We start from the raw sequence: 22,872 nt of genomic DNA on the forward strand, positions 1-22,872 counted from the left end.
AAAAGATTGTTTTAAGACCAGCCTGACCAAGCAACATGATGAAACCCTATCTCTACTAAAAATACAAGTCAGCCAGGCATGGTGGCAGGTGCCTGTAATCCCATATACACTGGAGGCTGAGGCGGCAGAATCACTTGAACCCAGGAGGCAGAGTTTGCAGTGAGCCGAGATTGTGTGACTGCACTTCAGCCTGGACAACAGAGTGAGACTCCCTCTCAAAATCAAAAAAGATGATTTTAAGACTCTGTTCAACAAGTATTAAGGTTCTGTAAAACAAGAAAAACTACTTTAGAGTTTAGATGGCAATGATGCCGGCTTTCCCAGTGTAGTTTGCCAAGTAAAACCAATCTATTCTGCAGAATCCCGGTAAACAAACTTCTGAATAAAATACCTCTCCAATTAGCAAGGTTAGAAGTTCAACTTAATGTACAGGCATACCTCATTTTATTGGGCTTCCTTTTATTGTGCTTTGCAAATGTTTCAATTTTAAAAATTGAGTATTTGTGGCAACCCTGCATTGAGAAAGTTGATTGGCACGATTTTACAACAATACATGCTCATTTTGTGTCTCTGTGTCACATTTTGGTAATTCTCACAATATTTCAAACTTTTTCATTAATATATCTGTTAGGGTGATCTGCAATCAGTGATCTTTGATGTTACGATTTTAATGTCTGAGGGCGCTACAAACCATTGCCATGTAAGAGTGCAAACAAGAAATACTGTGTGTGTCTGGGTGTGTGTTCTGACTGCCCCACTGACCAACCATTCCCTAATATTTCTTCTCTGGCTTTGGGCTTCCTTATTCCTTTAGACACAACAATGCTGAAATTGGGCCAATTAATAACACTACAATGGCCTCTAAATGTTCAAGTGGAAGAAAAGTCACACATCTCTCACTTTAAATCAAAAGCTAGAAATGATGAAGCTTAGCAAGGAAGGCATGTTGAAAGCCAAGAGAGGTAGAAAGCTAAGCCCTCTTGAGCCAAACAGCCAAGTTGTGAATACAAAGGAAAAGTTCATGAAGGAAATTAAATGTGCTACTCCTGGGCCGGGCGCCATGGCTCACGCCTGTAATCCCAGCACTTTGGGAAGCTGAGGCGGGTGGATCACGAGGTCAAGAGATTGAGACCATCCTGGTCAACATGGTGAAACCCCGTCTCTACTAAAAATACTGGGCATGGTGGCAAGTGCCTGTAATGCCAGCTACTCAGGAGGCTGAGGCAGGAGAATTGCTTGAACCCAGGAGGCAGAGGTTGAGGTGAGCCAAGATCGCACCATTGCACTCCAGCCTGGGTAACAACAGCGAAACTCGGTCTCAAAAATAAAATAAAATAAATGTGCTACTCCTGTGAGGCCAGGAGTAACAGTAGCACAGACTTACTGCTGATATACACAAAGTTTTAGTGGCCTAGACAGAAGATCAAACAGCCACAACGTTCCCTTAAGCCAAAACTTAATTCAGAGCAAGACCCTAATTCTCTTCAATTCTATGAAGGCTGAGAGTTGAGGAAGCTAAACAAGAAAAGTCTGATGCTAGCAAAGGGTGGTGTATAAGGTTTAAGATACCATCTCCACAATTCAAAAGTACAAGGTGAAGCAGCAACCACTGAAACAGAAGCTGCAGCATGTTATACAGAAGATCTAGCTCAGATCAATAATGAACGTGGCTACACTAAACAGATTTTCACAGGAGATTAAACAGTCATATGTTAGAAAAAGATGCCATCTAAGACTCTCATAGTTAGCAAGAAGTCAATGTCTGGCTTCCAAGTTTCAAAGGACAACCTGATTCTGGTTAGGGGCTAATCACTTTAAGTTGAAGCCAATGCTCATTTCTCATTAAAAAAAATCCTAGGGCTCTTAAGCTTAGCTAAATCTATTTTGCCTGTGCTCTAAGTGGAATAACAAAGACGAAATTACAGCACATGTTTATAGCATGGTTTATTGAATATCTTAAGCCCACTGTTGGAAAAATGAAGGAAAAAACATTCCTTTCAAAATAGTACTGCTCATTGACAATGAACCTGGGTAACCCAAGACCTCCGATGGAGATCTAGATGGAGATGTATAAGGAAATTAATGTTGTTCTCATGCCTGCTAACCCAACATCCATTCTGCAGTCCATGAATCAAAGAGTAATTTCTACTTTAAAGTCTTATTATTTAAAGAAATATATTTCATTAAGCTATAGCAGCCATAGACAGTGATTCCTCTAATGGATCTGGGCAAAGTCCACTGAAAACCTTCTGGAAAGGCCACGCATGGTGGCTCACGTCTGTAATCCCAGCACTTTGGGAGACCAAGGTGGGTGGTTCACAAGGTCAGGAGATAAAGACCACCCTGGCCAACATGGTGAAACTCCATCTCTACAAAAGACAAACAAAAAACCCTCCTGGAAAAAACTCACCGCCATTAAGACATTCAAGAACCATGGGAAAAGGCGAAGTCACATTAATAGGAGTTGGGAAGAAGTTGATTCCAACCCTCATGGATGACGTTGAGAGGTTCAAGACTTTAGTGTAGGAAGTAACTGCAGATATGGAGGAAAGAGGCAAAGAACTAAAATGATGCATGAAGCCTGAAAATGTGACTGAAATGCTGCAATCCCATAATAAAATGTGGATGGATGAGGAGTTACTTCTTAAGAAAGTGGTTTCTTGAGATGGAATCTACTTCTGGTGAAATGCTGTGAACACGCTGACATGATCACAAAGGATTTAAAGAATATTACATAAACTTAGATGAAACAGCAGTGGCAGGGTTTGAAAGAATTGACTCCAATTCTGAAAGAGGTTGTTCTGTGGGTAAAATGCTATCAAACAGCACTGCATGCTAAAGAGAAATCTATCATGAAAGGAAGAGTTAATCAGTGCAGCAAACTGCACAAGAAACTGCCACAGCCACTCCAGCCTTCAGTAACCACCACCCTGATCAGTCAGCAGCCAGGATCGAGGCAAGATTCTCCATCAGCAAAATGATTACAACTCGCTGAAGGCTCAGATGATCATTAGCACTGTTTAGCAATAAAATAATTTTAAAATATGTACATTGGTTTTTACATACAATGTTATTGCACACTTAATATAGTGTAAACAGAACTTTTATATGCACTGGCAATCCAAAAAAATTGTGTGACTTGCTTTATTACCATGGTTTGGAACTGAACTTATGATATCTCTGAGGTATGCCTGTATGAACATTTCTTTTTTTTTTTTTTTTTTGAGATGGAGTTTCACTCTTGTTACCCAGGCTGGAGTGTGCAATGGCGCGATCTCGGCTCACCGCAACCTCCGCCTCCTGGGTTCAGGCAATTCTCCTGCCTCAGCCTCCTGAGTAGCTGGGATTACAGGCACGCGCCACCATGCCCAGCTAATTTTTTGTATTTTTAGTAGAGACGGGGTTTCACCATGTTGACCAGGATGGTCTCGATCTCTTGACCTCATGATTCACCCGCCTCGGCCTCCCAAAGTGCTGGGATTACAAGCTTGAGCCACCGCGCCCGGCCCTGTATGAACATTTCTAATGAAAGAAGCTGCCTAGCTTTAAGGAGATGAGGAGGCTAGTGAGTCATGGAAGCACAGGCAGCAAACACTGGCTAGGAAGTTTCAATCACAGCTCAGGAAAAGGATATTCTTCTACACCGGTGTGAGTATTTGCATTTCATGACAGGTATATTCCTAAGTTGGAAATGGATACATTAGTCCACTCTTATCAAAGTATTTACATCCCCTGCTCTGATTCAAGATTTATCAAGGAGCTTTCTGATAATTCTGTAACTTGGCTACAGGGAGAGAAGGCACTGGATAAAATAATGTGAACAGTGTACCTGTGTCATATTCCTCACTGAAAAATAAATATTCTGTATTTATTTTGTAAAAATTAAACTATGGGGAAAATGAGGGGTTACTGTTTAATGGACACAGGGTTTCAGTTTGGCAAGATGAATTAAGTTATGGAAACTGCACCACAATGTAAATATACTTGATACTACCGAACTGTACATTTAGAAATGGTTAAGATGGTAAATGTCATGCTATTTGTTTACTACAATTTTCTTACTAAATAATAGAAAAAACTTGCAAATTCAAGAGTTAGCTATGAAAACAGAAAAATAATTTGAAAATGCCTTAAAAAGGAGTAAGAATTTTAGGTAACTAGTCATAACAACACTTATATAGTTGAAAAAGTGTTAGTTAAAACATTTACATCCTCATTAGGAAAGAACACAAGTTGTTTTGTGAAAACTTGTAAATTGTTTTCATTATTTGATTTCTTTTCATTATTCTTCCCAATAATTTTCTTAGTCAGTGACAATCACAAAAAGACTGGAAGATTTTTATTCACCTAGTGTTCCCAAGTAGAGAAAACTTAATTTCCTGATGTGTTCTAGCCAAAGCTAGAACCACACCAATCCATTTCCACAGCAGAAAAAGCAACTAAGAGCAGAAAGGTGTAGCCTTAATTAAAAGATAATAAAATGTTTTAATCTGCCTTTTTTACCCTCTAGGAAAGAAAGAAATGATTTTCCATAGCCTGTTCCTTTTTCCCTAATATTACTAATCAGAAAAATACTACTACAGAAAAGGAAAAGAACAAATATCTTCCCACATTAGAGGAAGAAAGTCACAATAACAAGGAGGTTCTCTAACACAGAACCTGACTGCCTGACCATATTTATTGTATGAATAAGACTATGATTTTAATATTTCTATTCCCATAAATATTTAAAAAAAGAAAAATCCCTAAGATACCTTTTCAATAATCTTAAGAAGAGAATTCCACTTCAGGTCCACCTGAAAAAAGAAAAAGAGTTAGAAACAATCTGCTAGAAAAACTTTTTGTTTGAGACGTGGTTTTGCTATGTTGCCCAGGCTAGTCTAGAACTCCTGGGCTCAAGCCATCCTCTCACCTCAACTTCCCGAGTAGGTAGGATGACTACATGCATGCACCAACATGTCCACCTAAAACTTTTAAAAAGTAAATGAAGGCTGGGCGCAGTGGCTCACGCCTATAATGCCAGCACTTTGGGAAGTCAAGGCAGGCGAATCATGAGTTCAGGAGATAGAGATCATCTGCCAACATGGTGAAACCCTGTCTCTACTAAAATACAGAAAACTAGCAGGCATAGTATTCCACTTCTATAGTCACAGCTACTTGGGAGGCTGAAGCAGGAGAATTGCTTGAACTCAGGAGGTAGAGGTTGCAATGAGCTGAGATCAAGCCACTGCACTCTAGCCTGGGTGACAGAGGAAGACTCCGTATCAAAAAAAAAAAAAAGTAAATGAAGTGCCCATGTAACCAATACAAAACTAAAACATTCTTATCCAACTTTTTAAATGTATGGATTAGAAGAATTCACCTTTTAATTACCAAGTATCTATCACCCCGGTACTGCTGAACATCTACTCAGCAGCCTTAGATACTTCCCAAATCATGATCAAGAATATATTGCTTATCACCAAATTGACAATCACAGTGAAGAAACAACCAGAAAACAATACGCAGGCTCATTCTACTCATCTATTATTGAAATAGCTTAAAAAGATATACAAGAGGAATACCTTGGTTAGATCATCCAAGACTTTTTTTCTTTCCATATCATTGTCACAGCACCTGAGAGCACTGTACAAAATGTCCACCAGGAAACCAGAATCCTTCCTTTGATCTTCATTTAGCCAACCTATCAGTTTCTGGTATAAAAACTGCACCGCAGGATTTTTTTGTGCAAGCTTGGCTATTTCAGGAGGTTTGGCTTGGCCAATACTCTGTTTTTCATCACCAAGTAGCATTTTAAATACTTGGCTTGAAGAAAAGGAGTCAAGCAGAGTAGAAAGAAACCTCAGATGTTGCTCTGACTTTTGTTCATTGACATAATTAATGCTCATCTCTGCCAGTTTACAGACTAAGACTTCCAAAGGTTTTTTCCTTAGAGGAGATAAAAAGTCTTCAGACTTTGAGTCTTCAGAATTATGAGTGAGAGAAGGTTCAGTTGATAATTCCCAGCCTTCAATGTTCTCTCCTTCTGAAGATACACATTTTTCACTCCCTTTATTACTTTCAGGTGTCTCATCAGCAAATCTAACCTTACCATTTTTTTTCTTATTTGACTTCAATGAGCTCTCTGGCTTCTGAAGCACCTGTAATAGGTTAGATACACCCAAAACGGACTCAGCATTAGCTTCTGGCTCATTGATTTTTGCGATACAGATCTCTGACAGTCTTTCCCAGAAATGTATCAGTACATTCTCCAAGTTGTGAGCTGTTTTTTCATCTTTTTCCGTGTCTGCTTTGGCTTCCCAGGAACTTAAAGTTTCTGCTAAATGGTTAAATAGCTGCCCATGTTGCAACCTTGGGTCTTTGAGAACTGCATCAATAAAAGGGATCAACTGAAAGAAAAGGTATAATATAAAATACACATTTGGTCTTCAACCCCCATCCCCTGGCACACAACTCTAAAATCCCTGGAATCTCCAAAGTGATAACATTTTGTAAGCTAATGGGTTGATTGGTGGCTGGAAGCACCTATATAGCAGGATGGGAACCTGTCATCAGAAAGATCAAGGCAGGATTAAAGGGCTAGAACTTTCCATATCACCCCAACCTCCAGGGATACAGAGGCAGCTGAAGGTTAAGCTGATCACCAGTGGCAATTACTTAATCATTTATGCCTAGTAGTGAAACCTCCATAAAAATGCAAAAAAGACAGCATTCAGGGAGCTTCCAGATAACTGAACATGGGGAGGTTCCTGGAGGGTAGCACACCCAGGGAGGGCATGGAAGTTCTTCGACCCCTCCCATATCTCACCCTATGCATTTCTTCATCTGTATCCTTTGTAATATCATTTATAATAAACTGGTAAATTGTTTTTCTGAGTTCTGTGAGCCACTCTAGCAAATTAAGCAAACCCCAGGAGGGGCCATGGGATCCCTGATTCATAGCTGGTTGGTCAGAAGCCCAGGTAAAATAGCCTGGGGCTTAAGATTGGCATCAGAAGTGACGACCAGTCTTGCGGGACTAAGTCCTAAACCAGTGAGATCTGACACCATCTCCAGGTAGATCGTCAGAACTCAATTAGAGAACACATAGCTGGTGTCTGCTACAGAACTGACTGCTTGCTTGGTGGGCAAAAATCCCCACATACTTGGTCACAGAACTCTTCTGTGTTGATTACTATAGTGTCAAAGTAAAGGAAAAACTGCTTTTTCCATTCACAGAAGGTAAAAAATATAAAAGTTCAATTTTCTTTCAACAAAAATAAAATTTAAACAAAGTATTTGTAAAACACTATAAAATTTCATATTTAACAACTGAAAAACATAAATTTTCCCCTAGAATTATGAAAAAAGCTACCTTGATCACTTTCATATCATATACGAGCTTAATTATTTCACCTGAATTATTCCTTTTTCATGATATAACTGACTGGGATTCTTGGTCATTAACAATCCAGTTTTCTTTGCATCTTCTGGACTTGAGTGTTTTGCTTTTCTGCCTTAATTATAGGCAAATCTAAGATATGAGACTACAAGCCAATATTAAAGATACCTAGGACCCACAAGAGTGCAGAGTCCTATTTCCTAAATTACAAAACTAAGGGAAGTTAACTGAGACATCCTAGAATGTGGGCTTCTGTAATCTCACTAAGTTCCTACCGTAAAGAACCATATTCCATAACCTTCTCTTATCTCTGGTTCTAAAAGCGAACCCAAACTTTCACAAAGCATAATTTGAGTATTTTAGAATTAACAGATGATTATTTCATGATTTAAACTTACTATAAAAGATCACAAATAGCATCTTCAAAATTCTGTTTTGCATTACATCTTTCTAAAACAGGGGTTTTACAGGCCAGGTGCAGTGGCTCATGCCTGTAATCCCAGCACTTTGGGAGTCGAAGCAGGTGAATCACCTGAGGTCAGGAGTTCACAACTAGCCTGATCAACATGGTGAAACCCTGTCTCTACTAAAAATACAAAAATTAGCTGGGCATGGTGTGGGCACCTGTAATCCCAGCTACTTGGGAGGCTGAGGCAGGAGAATCACTTGAACCCAGGAGGCAAAGGTTGCACCATTGCACTCCAGCCTGGGCAACAAGAAGTGAAACTCTGTCTCAAAAAACAAACAAAAAAGAAACAGGGTTTATACATCCAGACACTGATCAGTTTCTTAGGTATCACACCATGCTACCAACTGACAGCAGAAATACACATTACTCAATTGGCAAATTATAAAAATAAAATTTTTACAAGGAAGGCTTATTACTGAAAATGGCAACAAGACACATGAGCTTGATCCTATATAATCAGTATGCAAAGACACTGACGACTTTTACATTACAGATACCTGATCATTGACGAGCATCTGTTCAATCTCTTCCTCACCTAAGTTTTGCTGCATTATAAAGCGTAAGCATTCAAAAAAAGCAGATATTACTGCCGAGGACTCTGAAGAGCTGGTTTTAGTTTTCTCTGTGGATAGCCTAAGAAATAATTAATAACTGGATTACTCTTTCATGAAGAAGAAAATAAGAACTCAGAATTATCAAAATAAAGATCTCAAATGGGTATCAATCAGAAGAAAAATTTTTAAAGCAGTTTCTTAAACTACAAATTAAATACCAATAAAAATACGTATAGCCCAATGAGAATATGAACTTAAAAAACTTTGAAAAAATATTTCAAAAAACATATCAGCAAAAAGTAAAAGAATATTTCCTTTAGCTTCTTCTTTTTTAGAGATAGGGTCTGCTATCTTGACCAGGCTGGTCTTGAATTCCTGACCTCAAACAATCCTCCCACCTTAGCTTTGGCCTGTGCTAGGATTACAGCTGTGAGCCACCATGCCCAGCCGAGATATTACTTTTCTATTCATGGACCAATCCACTGCAATTTCAAGATAACATTAACCAAATAAAGATAATGGTGTAGTAAAAAAAAAATCTGCAATCATTAACAAAACGGTGTATATTCTAAGTTCATCAAATGTACTGAAATCGTTTTTTAAAGTGTGAATTTAAACACCTATAGTAGTTAAATTTGTGGACGTTATAAAAATTTCACTGGCAAAGTTACTGCATTTAGGCATTTGTATTTATCAACATGAAAAATAAAACAGTTACATGTCTCTGTAGCACAACTGGTTAGCACATTCTGCTGTTAAAAAATGGCTAATTTAAAATATAGCCTAGGTGACCTATTTCCAACTAGGAGCTTTACCTTATTTATCTAACTTTCCGCTGTGTTCTACCACTGAAGCCTTGAATATACTCAAGAAAAAAATACCAATTGTAATTCTCTTTTGAAAAAAATACCAAATGTAATTCATTAAGTAATTAAAAGTACTTAATGAATAGTAAAACAAGCTGGAGAAATTTAAGAAATAAAATAATGAGTATAAAAACAAGAAAACCTGTTTTGCTTTAAAAATCAAAAATTTAAATTTCTTACCCAGCAACTACAGATGTGAGGAAATTTTTGAAGAAATCCAACTTTGGATCTGTGATGGACTGAGGGAGTTTGCTGATGAATGGCAGAAGGTAAGGATATATGACAGTAGCTAGACCCCGACCACCTTCACGAATAACAGTTGACAGCTTGGGAAACACACTCTTTTTTGCATTTACATGAAGCCAACAGTCCTAACCAAAGAAAAGATCATAGTAGTAATTAGAGATCATAAACACACTTTTCCCAATTAAAAGAGAAAACATATAGGCTCTCAAAAAGAAAAACAGTATTTTACCTAAAAAAAAAAAGCTAAAATCTTAAGGTGAAGATTTAAAAAAAAAAAGCTAAAATCTCTCACCACCATTAAAAACTAAGACTGAAATTATAAACGTAGTTACATATAATGATCATATATTCGACATACTTACAGGACATTATTGATTAGAAATAATTATTTAACTTCTATTTCTAAAAAAGCTGCTTTCTAAAAGGGACAATTATATTTCAATCTTAATTATATTTCATCTTAAATATAAAATTCAGATATGGTGACTGCACTAGGCCACATAAGGTTTAAAGAATAATACTGGCTAAACAAAATAAAATAAAAACTCTATGCCATTTTAGTCAGTTGAAGATTTATGCCAAGTTTATTTTATTTTCAAGAAAGCATTTTTCCAATAAATTTTAGATATTCTTATCTCACAGGCTGTCAAACGATACCTAAGGGTTCTAAAATACAATTAAAAGACAACTATTCCTCAGTGTACTAAATGTGCCTTTCTTACCTACCTGAATAGTTGTAAGTGTATAGAGTACAGCTTCCCAGAGAGCAGGGCAGACAATTGGGTCACTGTCATCAATGCTAAGTAGAACTGATGGGCTCACTTTGGATGCTTCTTCTTTCATCAACTGTGGAATGCGCTGGCACAATGCAGAAACTAACTCAAAATAAGCCGAGCGGATCTAAAAGAATGCAAAGCTGAATTAAATTAAAACCTAGTAAAACAATAAGATTTGTAATTTATGGTAATAGATTATTCACACTAACCCTCCCACTAAGAAAACTAAAATAGCTAAAAAAAAATACTTTTTAAAATCTTAAAAGAGTATGAAATGGCTGAAAAGGCATAAGGAATTACCAAGGCAAAAGTGAAGGCTGAAAGAATTAATTCAACTTTCTTTTTCTTTGACTGAAGCAAACACAAATCCTCTTTAGTAGCAGAAGCCTTCATTTGGGGCCTCCAATATAGCCAAACAAACAGAAAACAAGACACCATGAGCCACAATCAGCAGAAATAAAAGATCTGAGACTTTAAATCTTAGAATGATCAGTCACTAATTCTATAATACAATGTTTATTATATTTAAAGGAACAAAAGTTTTTTAAAACTTGTAGGAAAAAAGGATCCTGGAGTAGGATCCTCTTTTCAGAGTAGATCTGAAAAGATCAAGCACAATTACTAAACTAAGAATAATTAAAATTTAAAGCTCAACTCATAGTTTAAGAACAGTGCAAGGGTCTGAATGTCTCCCTCCAAAATTAATTTGTTGAAACTTAATCACCAGTGTGATAGTATTAAGAAGTGAGAACTTTAGGAGATGATTAGGTCTTGAGGGCACTACCCTCAAGAATGGGATTAGAGTGCCCTTATAAAAGGGTGTGAAAGACCACATTTACTCCTTCTGCCACATGGGGACACAACAAAAAGGAGACACCTTTGAAACAGAGAAAGCAACCCTCACCAGACACTTAATCTGATGGCACCTTGATCTTGGAATTTCCAGCCTATAGAACCATGAGAAATAAGTTTCTATTGTTTACAAATTACTCAGTCTAAGGTACAGTTCAGCCCTTGGTACCTGCAGGGAATTAGTTCCAGGACACTCCACCTTCCTACCTCCACACATGTACTAAATGCCCATGAATTACATAAAATGGCATAATACAGTCGGCCCTTCATAGCCACAGGTTCATCTACAGTTGATTGAATCCACATATGTAGAACCTGCAGATATGGAGAGCTGACTGTATTTTGTTAAAGTAGCCTCAATGGCCTAAGACAGCAGATTAGATAGAAATAAGAGAATCAGTGAATTAGAAGACTGAGCAAAGAAATTATCCACAAAGCAGCACAGAGAGACAAAAACACAAAAACAACAAAGGAAAGCAAAACTGACGTAGAGGATACAGTATCTATTTCAATATCTATTTCATAAGAATCCCAAAACAAGAATGAGGCAAAGGAAACACCTATAAATAATAGCTGAGAATTTTGCAGAGCCAATGAAATACATCAAGTCAAAGATTTAAAAGCCCAACAAATCCCAAGCAGGATACATAAGGGAAATCCACACCAAAACACATTATGGTGCAACTGGAAAAACACATGGAAAAAATCTTAAAAGTAGCCCAAGGAGAAAGATAAACTACCTTTAAAAGAAGGATAATCAGACTGATAGTTGACTTTGACAGCAATAATTTATTTGTTTATTTTTAAATTATTTTTTTAATTGCATTTTAGGTTTTGGGGTACATGTGAAGAATATGCAAGATTGTTGCATAGGTACACACGTGGCAGTGTGATTTGCTGCCTACCTCTCCATCACCTATATCTGGCATTTCTCCCCATGCTATCTCTCCCCAACTCCCCACACCCCGCTGTCCCTCCTCAGTTCCCCCAACAGACCCCAGTGTGTAGTGGACAGCAATAATTTAAATGAGAAGACATGGAACAGTATTTCCAACACAAAAATAAATACCAACATACAATCCCGTACTCAGCAAATGTCTTTCAAGAATGAGGGTGGCAAAAAAAATTATGAGAACAAAATAAAAACACCTGTGACACAAGCAACAAATACATAGGCAAATCTAAACAAAGATTGAGAGTATAATATTTTGTGAGATTTAAAAATACACACATATTTAACACCACAAAATACATATATTTTATTTAAGTGAGTAGTTTTAAGAGATGACATTTATAAAGACAGCAAGTTCTAGCTATGCTGAAAAACTCTGATCATATATACATCAGAAAAATCGAGAAAATTTTGATTTGCTTTGACATCAAGCATTCATTCATGATGGAAACAAAAACCATAAAGACTGAGGAGATTATAAAACATTATTTTATGATGGAAAAGACCTAAGATAACCAAAAGAATTTCGAAAAAGAACAAAGTTGGAAGTTCTCAACACAGTATAAAACATTAATAATCAAGAGTATGGTATTGGTTGTAAGGATAGACATACAGATCAATGGAGCTGAACAGAGTCTAAAATTAAAGTTGTACACATACAGTCAAGTGACTTCTGACAAAGTTGTCAGAATAAGGATGGGATATTCTTTCAGAAACTAAATATAACATAACCAAAAAATCAATTTTGACTCTCACCTTCAATTTATATGCAAAAATAAACTCTAAATGCACTACATGGAGCTAAAGTATAAACTTCTAAAATAAAATATAGAAAATCTTTGCAAACTTAGGCAAAGATTTCTTAGATAAGACATCAATCTAGTAACTGGCCACTGAAGTAATAAAAATAAAAAATAGTGCATCAAAAGCACAACCATAAAAGAAAATGATCAATTAGCCTTTATCAAAATTAAAGTATCTACTCTTCAAAAACACTAATGAAATGAAAAGGCATGCCACATATTGGAAGAAACCATTCACATACTTTTATCTGACAAAATACTTCTACTCAGGATAAATACAGCATACTTGCAACACAAAAATAACCAAACTGCAATTTTTAAAACCATAAAACATGGATGAGTGAGAGCCGAATATACCAATCCTCCTAAAAGATCAGGTATAGGCTCTGTGGATAAAACACAAAAAAACAACTACCTGAAAGCTCTGGAGACTGAAATACATATGCATTTTAGAGGAGAATCAAACTGGGAGTAAGTGATCCATGTAGATTGGATCCCAATTTTTGCAGCTCTTCCCAAACATGGCTGTGGTCACCATCACAAAGGCAAAGGACCAGCTACAACTTCAGTAGGAAGACTGACTTCTTTCTGGCCAAAGGAAATAGAAGAACCAGGAAAGAAGGCCAGGATCACATGGGATGATGCAGGAGAGTGAGAGGGGACTCTAGGAAGGAGAGGGCCACAGAAAGAAACCCCTATATTCTGTATTTGAACAGCCTAATCTACAACCCATCTCTGAATCATGCATGTGCACTCCGCCATGCCCAGCTAATTTTTAAAAATTTTTTAGAGATGCTGGGCATGATGGCTCATGCCTGTAATCCCAGCACTTTGGGAGGCTGAGGCAAGTGGATCACCTGAGGTCTGGAGTTCAAGAGCAGCCTGACAAATATGATGAAACCCAATCTTTTTAAAAAATTTAAATTTCTTAGAGATATGAGTCTAACTATGTTGTGCAGGCTGGTCTTGAACTCCTGGCCTCAAGTAAAGTAGAAGCAGCTTAAAGCTAAAACAAGAAATGAACTGAGAACTAAGGCATTTCCCACCACAGGCATAATGGTTTAGTATGGGTCTAATCAAGTTAACTGCCAGCTAACAAAAATAATACCTTTTGGATAAAAATAGAATAATCCAGTCTCCAAAACATAACATTCAGAATGTCAACTATATAATCTTAAATTATTCAACATACCAATAGCCAGAAAAATGTGGTCTCATCTTAAGAGATAAGACAGTTAACTGATAGCAACTCCAAGATGACCCGGATATTATCAGACATGGATTTTAAAAAGCTATTAAAACTATACTCAGTAAGGTAAAGGAAAATATGATGAGGATGAAAAAAAAACAGACAATTTCATCAAAGAAATAGAAAATATAAAAAACCAAGCAGAAGTTCTAGGAGTAATCGTTTCTCGGCCTTTTGGCTAAGACCAAGTGTAAAAGTTCTAGGAATAAAAAATATATGAATTAAAAAATAAGCAAAAAATTAGAACAGACGCCTCCAAAAAGAAGATATAGAAACGGCCCACAAACACATTAAAAGATGTTCAACGTAATTAGTCATCAGGGAAATGTAAATTAACATCTCAATGAGAAACCTCCATTCCAGAGGTCAGTAAACATCTTCTATAAAGGGACGGAGAGTAAATATATTAAGGTTTGCGGGAGAAGTAGTCTTTGTTGCAACCACTTAGCTCTGATTTGTAGCAGTAAAGGCAGTAAAGTAACTACAGATAATACATAAAACTATTTACAAAAATAGATGTTTCCCTCGTGTCCATGGGGATGGGAAAAAAAAAACAAAAACCCAGATGTGCCAGATTTGACACGTGAGCTATTGCAATCCCTGATCTCATACCCAGGAGAATGACCTAAATTAAAACTGCTGACAATATGAAACATGAGGATATGGAGCAATTAAAAAATGTCACACATTCCTGGTAAGAGTACTACAACTTTAGAAAACATCTTGGTAGCTTCCTAAAGAGATTTACTTACCATATGACACATCAATTCCTCTCCTTAAGAAAGACAAAAACATATGTTCACACAAAAACTATATTAAACAATAAAATGAACTACGGTTACATGCAACAACACAAATAAATCTTAAAACATTACACTAAGCAAAAGAAGCTAGATACAAAGTAATGTCTAGCTCCATTTATATGAAAGCACAGAAAAGACAAATCTAATCTGTAGTGATGAAAGGCAAATCAATGACTGCCTGGGGTAAAGGTGGACGATGACTTGGAAGGACAAAAGGAAAACATTCTGGGTAAAAAAAAAAAAAATGTTCTATTTCTTTATTGTAGTGGTTATATGGGTATATATATCTGTCAAAAATTAAACTGTAAAAATGGCCGCATTTTACAGGACTGTGTGCAAATTATACTTCAATAAGTTAATTTTTTAGAATTATTGTAGATTTTTTTTTTTTTTTTGAGATGGAGTTTCGCTGTTGTTACCCAGGCTGGAGTGCAATGGCGTGATCATGGCTCACCGCAGCCTCTGCTTCCTGGGTTCAAGCAATTCTGGTACTTTAGCCTCCTGAGTAGCTGGGATTACAGGCGCGTGCCACCATGCCCTGCTAATTTTTGTATTTTTAGTAGAGACAGGGTTTCACCTCGTTGACCAGGATGATCTCAATCTCTTGACCTCGTGATCCGCCCACCTCAGCCTCCCAAAGTGCTGGGATTTATAGGCGTGAGCCACCACGCCCCGCCCTATTGTAGAATATTTTAAAGTACCCAAATTAATTGAGAGAGGGCGGGCATGGTGGCTCACACCTGTATTCCTAGCACTTTGAGAGGCCAAGGCAGATGGACCATTTGAGGTCAGGAGTTTGAAACCAGCTTGGCCAACATGGTGAGAAATTGTCTCTACTAAAAATATATAAATTAGCTGGGCATGGTAGCATATGTAATTCCAGCTACTCAAGAGGATGAAGCAGGAGAATCACTTGAACCCAGGAGGCAGAGGTTGCAGTGAGCCAAGATCACACCACAACACTCCACCATGGGTGACAGAGTGAGATTCCATCTCAAAAAAAAAAAAATTGAGAGATGAGAACTCCATGGATAGAAGATTCAATAACATAAAGAAAGCAAGTCTCTCCATATTGGTCTATAAATTGAGCACAACCCCAATTAAAATTCTACTTAGAGTTTGAGAAATTCAATAAATGTACTGGAATTTGTTTTTTTGAGGCAGGGTCTCACTCTATTGCCTAGGCTGAAGTACAGTGGCAGTGCAATCATAGTTCACTGCAGCCTCAATCTCCCAGGCTCAGATGATCCTCTGAGCACAACTTCCCAAGTACCTACGACTACTAGCACTCCCCACTAGCACTCCCCACTGTGTCCAGCTAATTTTTTAATATTTTTCAGATGGGGTCTAACTATGTTGTGAAGGCTGGTCTCAAACTCCTGGCCTCAAATAATCCTCCTGCCTTGGCCTCCCAAAGGTCTGGAATTACAGGTGTGAGCCACCACACCCAGCCCAAATTTACCGAAATTTTTATGAAAGAATAAAGTGCTGGCCAGGGGGAAAAAAAAAAAAAAAAAGAATTTAATGTCTTGTAATTTAGTGGCTTACGCCTGTAATCCCAGCACTTTGAGAGGCCAAGGCAGGTGGATCACCTATGGTCAGGAGTTTGAGACCAGCCTGGCCAACATGATTAAGCTCTGTTTCTACTAAAAATACATAAATTATCTTGGCATGGAGGCAGGTGCCTGTAATCCCAGCTATTTGGGAGGCTGAAGCAGGAGAATGGCTTGAACCCAGGACACAGATGTTGCAGTGAGTCCAGACTGTGCCACTACACTCCAGCCTGAGTGACAGAGCAAATCTCTGTCTCAAAAAAAACAGCCTAGCCAAGATGATTTCATCTCTACTAAAAATACAAAAATTAGCCGGGTGTGGTGGCGGGCACCTGCAATCCCAGCTACTCAGGAGGCTGAGGCAGGTGAATCACTTGAATGCAGGAGGCAGAGGGTGCAGTGAGCTGAGATCATGCCATGGCACTCCAGCCTGGTAGACAGAGTGAGACTGCCTTAAAAAAATAAAAATAAAAAAACATATCATAATGTCTTACTGACAATGGCACTGGTACAAGAAGAAACAGAGACCAATGCATCAGAACATAGGTTAGAGGCAAATTTATGATTGTATGATTTTTTTTTTTTTTTTTTTTTTTTGTGAAAGGGTCCCACCCCCAGGCTGGAGTGCAGTGGCACAACCACGGCTTGCTGGAGCCTCAACTTCCTGGGATTAAGCAATCCTTCCGCCACAGCCTCCAAGTAGCTGGGACAATAGGGGTGTGCCGCTACACCCGGCTAATTTTTTTATTTTTATTTTTTGTAGAGACAGGGTCTTGCCATGTTATCCAGGCTGATTTGGAACTCCTGGGCTCAAGTGACCCACCTGCCTTGGTCTCCCAAAGTTCTGGAATTACTGGCATGAGCCACTGTGTCCCACAATATATAAGAATTTAGGCTGGGCGCGGTGGCTCATACCTATAATCCCAGCACTTTGGGAGGCCAAGGTGGGTGGATCACGAGGTCAAGAGATCGAGACCATCCTGGTCAACAAGGTGAAACCCCGTCTCTACTAAAAATACAAAAATTAGCTGGGCATGGTGGTGCGCGCCTATAGTCCTAGCTATTCGGGAGGTTTAGGCAGGAGAATAGCTTGAACCCAGGAGGCGGAGGTTGCAGTGAGCAGAGATCGTGCCATTGCACTCCAGTCTGGGTAACAAGAGCAAAACTCCGTCTCAAAAAAAAAAAAGAATTTAATGTCTTGTAATGACAAGATGACAGATCAGTTTACTAGGTAATGTTAGGAAAATTGACTCACCATATATGTAGAAAAATGTAACAAGATCCATACTTAACACCAAATGAAAAGGTAGATTATTGATTAAAGATTTTATATGAAAGTTAAAATTGCATATAAAACCTACAACTATAAAGCTAAAAAATTTAAAAATATAAGAATATCTGTATGATTCAAATATAAGAATGGCCTTCATAAGGCAGAAAACAGTGACTCTGATCACATCAAAATTAATATTTCTTTCTGACATAAGACACATGGGAGAGATGACAGAATGGGAGCTTTTTTGCATTGCCTAAAATGACAAAAGATACTCTGTCACGAGACTAGAATTTTTTAAAAAGACAAAAAGACTAATATTTAGATTACAGAAGAAAGTCTTACATAAAAGAACTCCAATAGAAAAAAAAAAGGAAAAATTAACAAGAAGAAACACAAAAATGAATAGATGCTAAAAATGCTTGAAGAGACGCTATGAAGAGTTGCTAAAAAATCACCAATAAAGAAGGTAATTCAAGTTAAAGAGAGATATCACCTGAATTCCTATTAGGCTGATCAAAAATGAAGCAGCAAATGCTGCATAGTGATGGCTAGAACATAAGGTAATGCAGTGTAAGAGTCACCGTGTATTAATGGTTGAGTCTAGAGTGATGCAGCCATTCAGGAGAGCAATCTGGCGCTATTTCAGGAAATTAGGTATGCACACCCTCTACTGACTCTGAAATTCAGATAATTTCACATGAATGAAGATGTTCATTGCTGCATTACTTGTGAAGGCAAGGAGTTGGAAGCAATCAGGATCTATCACTGGAGGAATGGGCAGGTTAAATGGATAGGTATGTGCAAACTTCTGAATACTACAAGGCAGGCAGAAGTCATAGATCAGATGTACATATAGAAAAATGAGAGATCTTTTTTTAAAGCAATAAATAAAAAGTAATAAATGCAATAAAATATAACACAGTACCATTTATGTGAATTAAAAACGCAAGCACAAACTAAAGCACATTTTACAAAAATACAGTCAATCCTCACAAATCCCGTATTTGCTAATTCACCTACTTGCTAAAATTTATTTGTAACCCCAAAATCAAAACTTGCAGCATCTTAGGCTAGGCAGGGCGGCTCACGCCTGTAATCCCAGCACTTTGGTAGGCTGAGGTGGGTGGATCACCTGAGGTCAGGAGTTTGAGACCAGCCCAGTCAACATGGTGAAACCCCATCTCTATTAAAAATACAAAAAAAATTAGCCAGGTATGGTGGCAGGCACCTGTAATCCAAGCTATTTGGGAGGCTGAGGCAGAGAATCACTTCAGCCCAGGAGGTGGAGGCTGCAATGACCTAGATTGCACCATTGCACTCCAGCCTGGGTGACAAGCGCAAAACTCCATCTGGATTAAAAAAAAAAAAAAAAACTTGCAGTGTCTTGCAGCCATTTATGGACATGCATAGAATGGCGAAAAATCTAAGTCACCCCCATGCACATTCTCAGCTGAGACTGAACAAGGCGACAGACACTCCTTTATTTCAACTCTCATACTGTAAACAAGTGTCCTTTTCACAGTATTTTTTCAAATTTTTGTGCTTTTGATTGGTGATTTCATGTTTTAAATGGCCTCCAAGCAGCAGCACTGAAGTGCTGTCTATTGTGTCTAAGCACAAGAATGCTGTGATGTGCATTACAAAGAAAATACGTGGTAGATACATTTTATCCAGGCATGAGTTTTAGTGCTGTTGGCCATGAATTCAATGCTAATGAATCAACGATAGCTACGAAATAAGCTCTTTAAGCAGAAACATAAAGGTTATGTGATGGCTATGTCAGTTATGAGCTGACAAAAATGCTGTGACTAGAGGCTCACAAGAACCTAACCCTGTATTTCCGGTAAGAACAATCCCTCAGTATTCACTAAGTCAGTATTCAAGATGAGCTTATAGAACGTAATTACTATGAATGATGAGAATCAACCGCACAAACAAAAGGACATATATTAAACATAGCAGACCAGTGAGCCAGTGAAAGTGGAGAATGGAGACATGGAAAAAAGGGAAAAAATAAATACATTAAATGAGAAGAGGCTTGCACACACCAATTTTAAGGTGCTATCAACAAAGGAGTATGGTAATTCATACTGATAATTCTGAATCTGAGGCCAAAACTAAATAAAAAGGTAAAAACACAGTAACATTATAGTAAGAGAGGTAATTCAGTAAATGAATGGCCTACCACAGAGATGTGCTTGCAGAGTTCTAAATATAAACAATAAACCTAAAACATACACTAAGATGATGCAGTTAAGGAATCAGAGAAATGTCTTAAGGTAAAAAAGATTAACATACCTGAGGTACACTGTGTTTTCCATATTTCCAAAACTTATTCTGTGATAAAAGAGACTTAATTTTCTCCTCCAGAGAATGAAGCTCATTATCAGGTAAGAGGCAAAGCAATTTCTTTAACGCCAATAAGGAACAAGTTACAACCCGATAGAATTTAGCTTCTCTTTCTTCCTCTGGAACAGTTCTTAATATAAAACAAAATAATATATTAAAAAATTTGGAATAAGCCAAACTACATAACTGGTACTTCTATTTTAAGTTTTTATCATTAAATATCTACCAAAGTTGCTTTATTTCTATCTATTTCCCCTATGTCAATGACCCTCAAAGTATAAACATACAAAGAAATTTAATCACACTTTACTCCTAATACTAGGTGAAAGAAGATGAAAGGCCAAGGCTTGAAATAAGTGAGCAAGTATAATGCTGTCAGTAGCATGTACAAGGGTGATCCCAGGGAATGGATATCAAGCCATCTAAGACTATTTTCCCTCAAGGACTCTTAAAACTTTAATTAGAATTTAAAAGTAAACAAGGCTGGGCACGGTGGCTCACACCTGTAATTCCAGCATTTTGGGATGCCGAGATAGGCAGGTTATCTGAGGTCAGGAGTTTGAGACCAGCTTGACCAACATGGTGAAACCCTATCTCTACTGAAAATACAAAAAAAAATTAGCCAGGTGTGGTGGCAGGTGCCTGTAATCTCAGCTACTCAGGAGGCTGAGGCAGAGTTGCTTGAAGGAGGTGGAGGTTGCAACAAGCTGAGATCGTGCCACTGTACTCCGGCCTGGGCAAAAAGAGTTCATCTTAAAAAAAAAAAAGTCACATTGACATCATCCGATTACTTATGAGTGAAACAAATCCTTAACATGAGTTACAAAGAACCAATACAACTTACTGCGGGTCACTGAGTGTATCAGGTGTTTCTTTTAAAAGATGATCCTGCAGCACCTACAAAGAGGGGAAAATATCAAAGCCTTTGGTTTTACTGAACTGTCAATGGTGAACAGACAAAGCCTAGTTTAATAAAATCCATTTTTAAAAATCCCCATAAACCTCATCTTACCTAAGAGCAGAATCAAATAGCAAAACTAAAAGGTTTGAATTTTATCAATTTTTCTTTTTCTATCAATCCCCAACATTAGCTACTGTTAGAATAAGGATAGGCCAGGCGTGGTGGCTCACGCCTGTAATCCCAGCACTTTGGGAGGCCGAGGCCGGTGGATCACAAGGTCAAGAGATTGAGACCATCCTGGTCAACATGGTGAAACCCCGTCTCTACTAAAAATACAAAAAATTAGCTGGGCATGGTGGCGTGTGTCTGTAATCCCAGCTACCCGGGAGGCTGAGGCAGGAGAACTGCCTGAACCCAGAAGGCGGAGGTTGCAGCGAGCCGAGATCACGCCATTGCACTCCAGCCTGGGTAACAAGAGCGAAACTCCGACTCAATTAAAAAAAAAAAAGAATAAGAAGGATAGATACTTCTTCCCTCTGCGCCTATAAATACTCCTGACCACTTGTTCCTCCATTTCTCTTGCACACAGCAATGAAATGAACTTGTGAATCTGGGAGAGAAATTGGGCTCTGCTTTCCCTTCTTTTTGTAAGCCTGCTTGCCTACAAAGAACACCACGTTGTGCTCTGCTCCAACAGAGGAAGGTATGAGGTTTTCACACATGGGGAAGTCTGTTTCCTTCTGGGGTGTGGTGCAAGGGAGTCCATCCATTGTTCCAGTAACTACTTTATCAGCAATGAAAATAACATTTATTGAGCTTTTATATGTGCCAGGTATTGCTTTGAACACATATTAGGCGTTAACTAAATTAATCCTCACAAAAACTCCATGAAGTACAAGTTAATTCCTGCTTTACAGATTACAAAATGAAGGCACAGAAACTTGCCCAGGGTCACACACCTAGTTGATACCTGATGGCAGAGTGGGACTAGAACTAATGGTGTGACCTAGAGACATTTATCGTAATGTTTTATAGACAGTATGATATTCTATCTATAATGTTGACATTTTGATTTTCATTTGTCTATCTCCTAATACATGGGTTTGGAATTTGAGACAGTTCAATGCCAATAGCTGAACTGTGGCATAGCCAACTAAAGGGAAAATAAAATAGAAGAATGAACATATGGATAACAGAACCCATATGTTCATTCTGTTACCATCCATGACAAAGCCAAGAACAAATTTATTTTTTTAAAGCCTATGAAGAGCCAAATTAGTTGTCTCAAAATCCATTTCCTAAAACTCTTAATGTCCAAACTCACGACACTTCACTCTCATAACATTTATCGCTTGGCATTTTAAATCAACCAAAAATTCTCAAGTTACAGATGGGCTAGAGAACTCCATTTGAGCATATGATTAAAGCTACAAGCCTTCTCCCTAGAAAAACAAGCTTGGTACACCTGAGAAATGAAAAATGGAAGAACCTAAATGGGGAACTAGAATCAAGTAATGTGGTGGGAAGTGTTCGGTGAAGAGATTAGACAGGTAAGCAGGGACCAGATCGTGCAGAAATTTGCCTTATATTACACCATAAGACAAGTGTATGTGAAGACAAGACATTTGAATTGATAGTGTAATGGAGAGCCACAGCAGGATGGCTAATTGAAAGGAGAAAGGAAAATAGAGAGAGAGGGTCAGACAGAAATGTTTAAGTAGGGTTATACGCAGGGTGTTGTGGAAACATAGGAGTACTAAATAAGGGAATAAATGCAAGCATGGACTTTTTTTTTTTAATTATCAAGTCCCTCCTCACTCCTACTTCATCTACTTTATTTCT

At 37.9% G+C, this 22,872-nt stretch overlaps 1 protein-coding gene across 6 annotated transcripts in view; it reads right to left on the minus strand.

The window, feature by feature from the left end:
- The window catches only part of LTN1 (listerin E3 ubiquitin protein ligase 1), a 65,720-nt gene that overhangs the window by 33,756 nt on the left and 9,092 nt on the right, over positions 1-22,872 (minus strand). For all 6 annotated transcript variants that reach the window (XR_013530552.1, XR_013530551.1, XM_078358425.1 and 3 more), the window contains 7 exons: positions 20,974-21,026; positions 20,079-20,259; positions 10,243-10,416; positions 9,451-9,641; positions 8,348-8,483; positions 5,565-6,389; positions 4,755-4,796 (listed from right to left, as the gene is read on the minus strand). Coding sequence is in view for 4 of the 6 variants with exons in the window: in XM_078358425.1 (XP_078214551.1) it covers positions 4,755-4,796; positions 5,565-6,389; positions 8,348-8,483; positions 9,451-9,641; positions 10,243-10,416; positions 20,079-20,259; positions 20,974-21,026 (1,602 nt within the window). In the remaining 2 variants the exon portion in view is untranslated. The remainder of the gene's footprint in view (positions 1-4,754; positions 4,797-5,564; positions 6,390-8,347; positions 8,484-9,450; positions 9,642-10,242; positions 10,417-20,078; positions 20,260-20,973; positions 21,027-22,872) is intronic.

The sequence above is a fragment of the Callithrix jacchus genome, chromosome 21, assembly GCF_049354715.1.
Source record: "Callithrix jacchus isolate 240 chromosome 21, calJac240_pri, whole genome shotgun sequence".
NCBI lineage: Eukaryota > Metazoa > Chordata > Mammalia > Primates > Cebidae > Callithrix > Callithrix jacchus.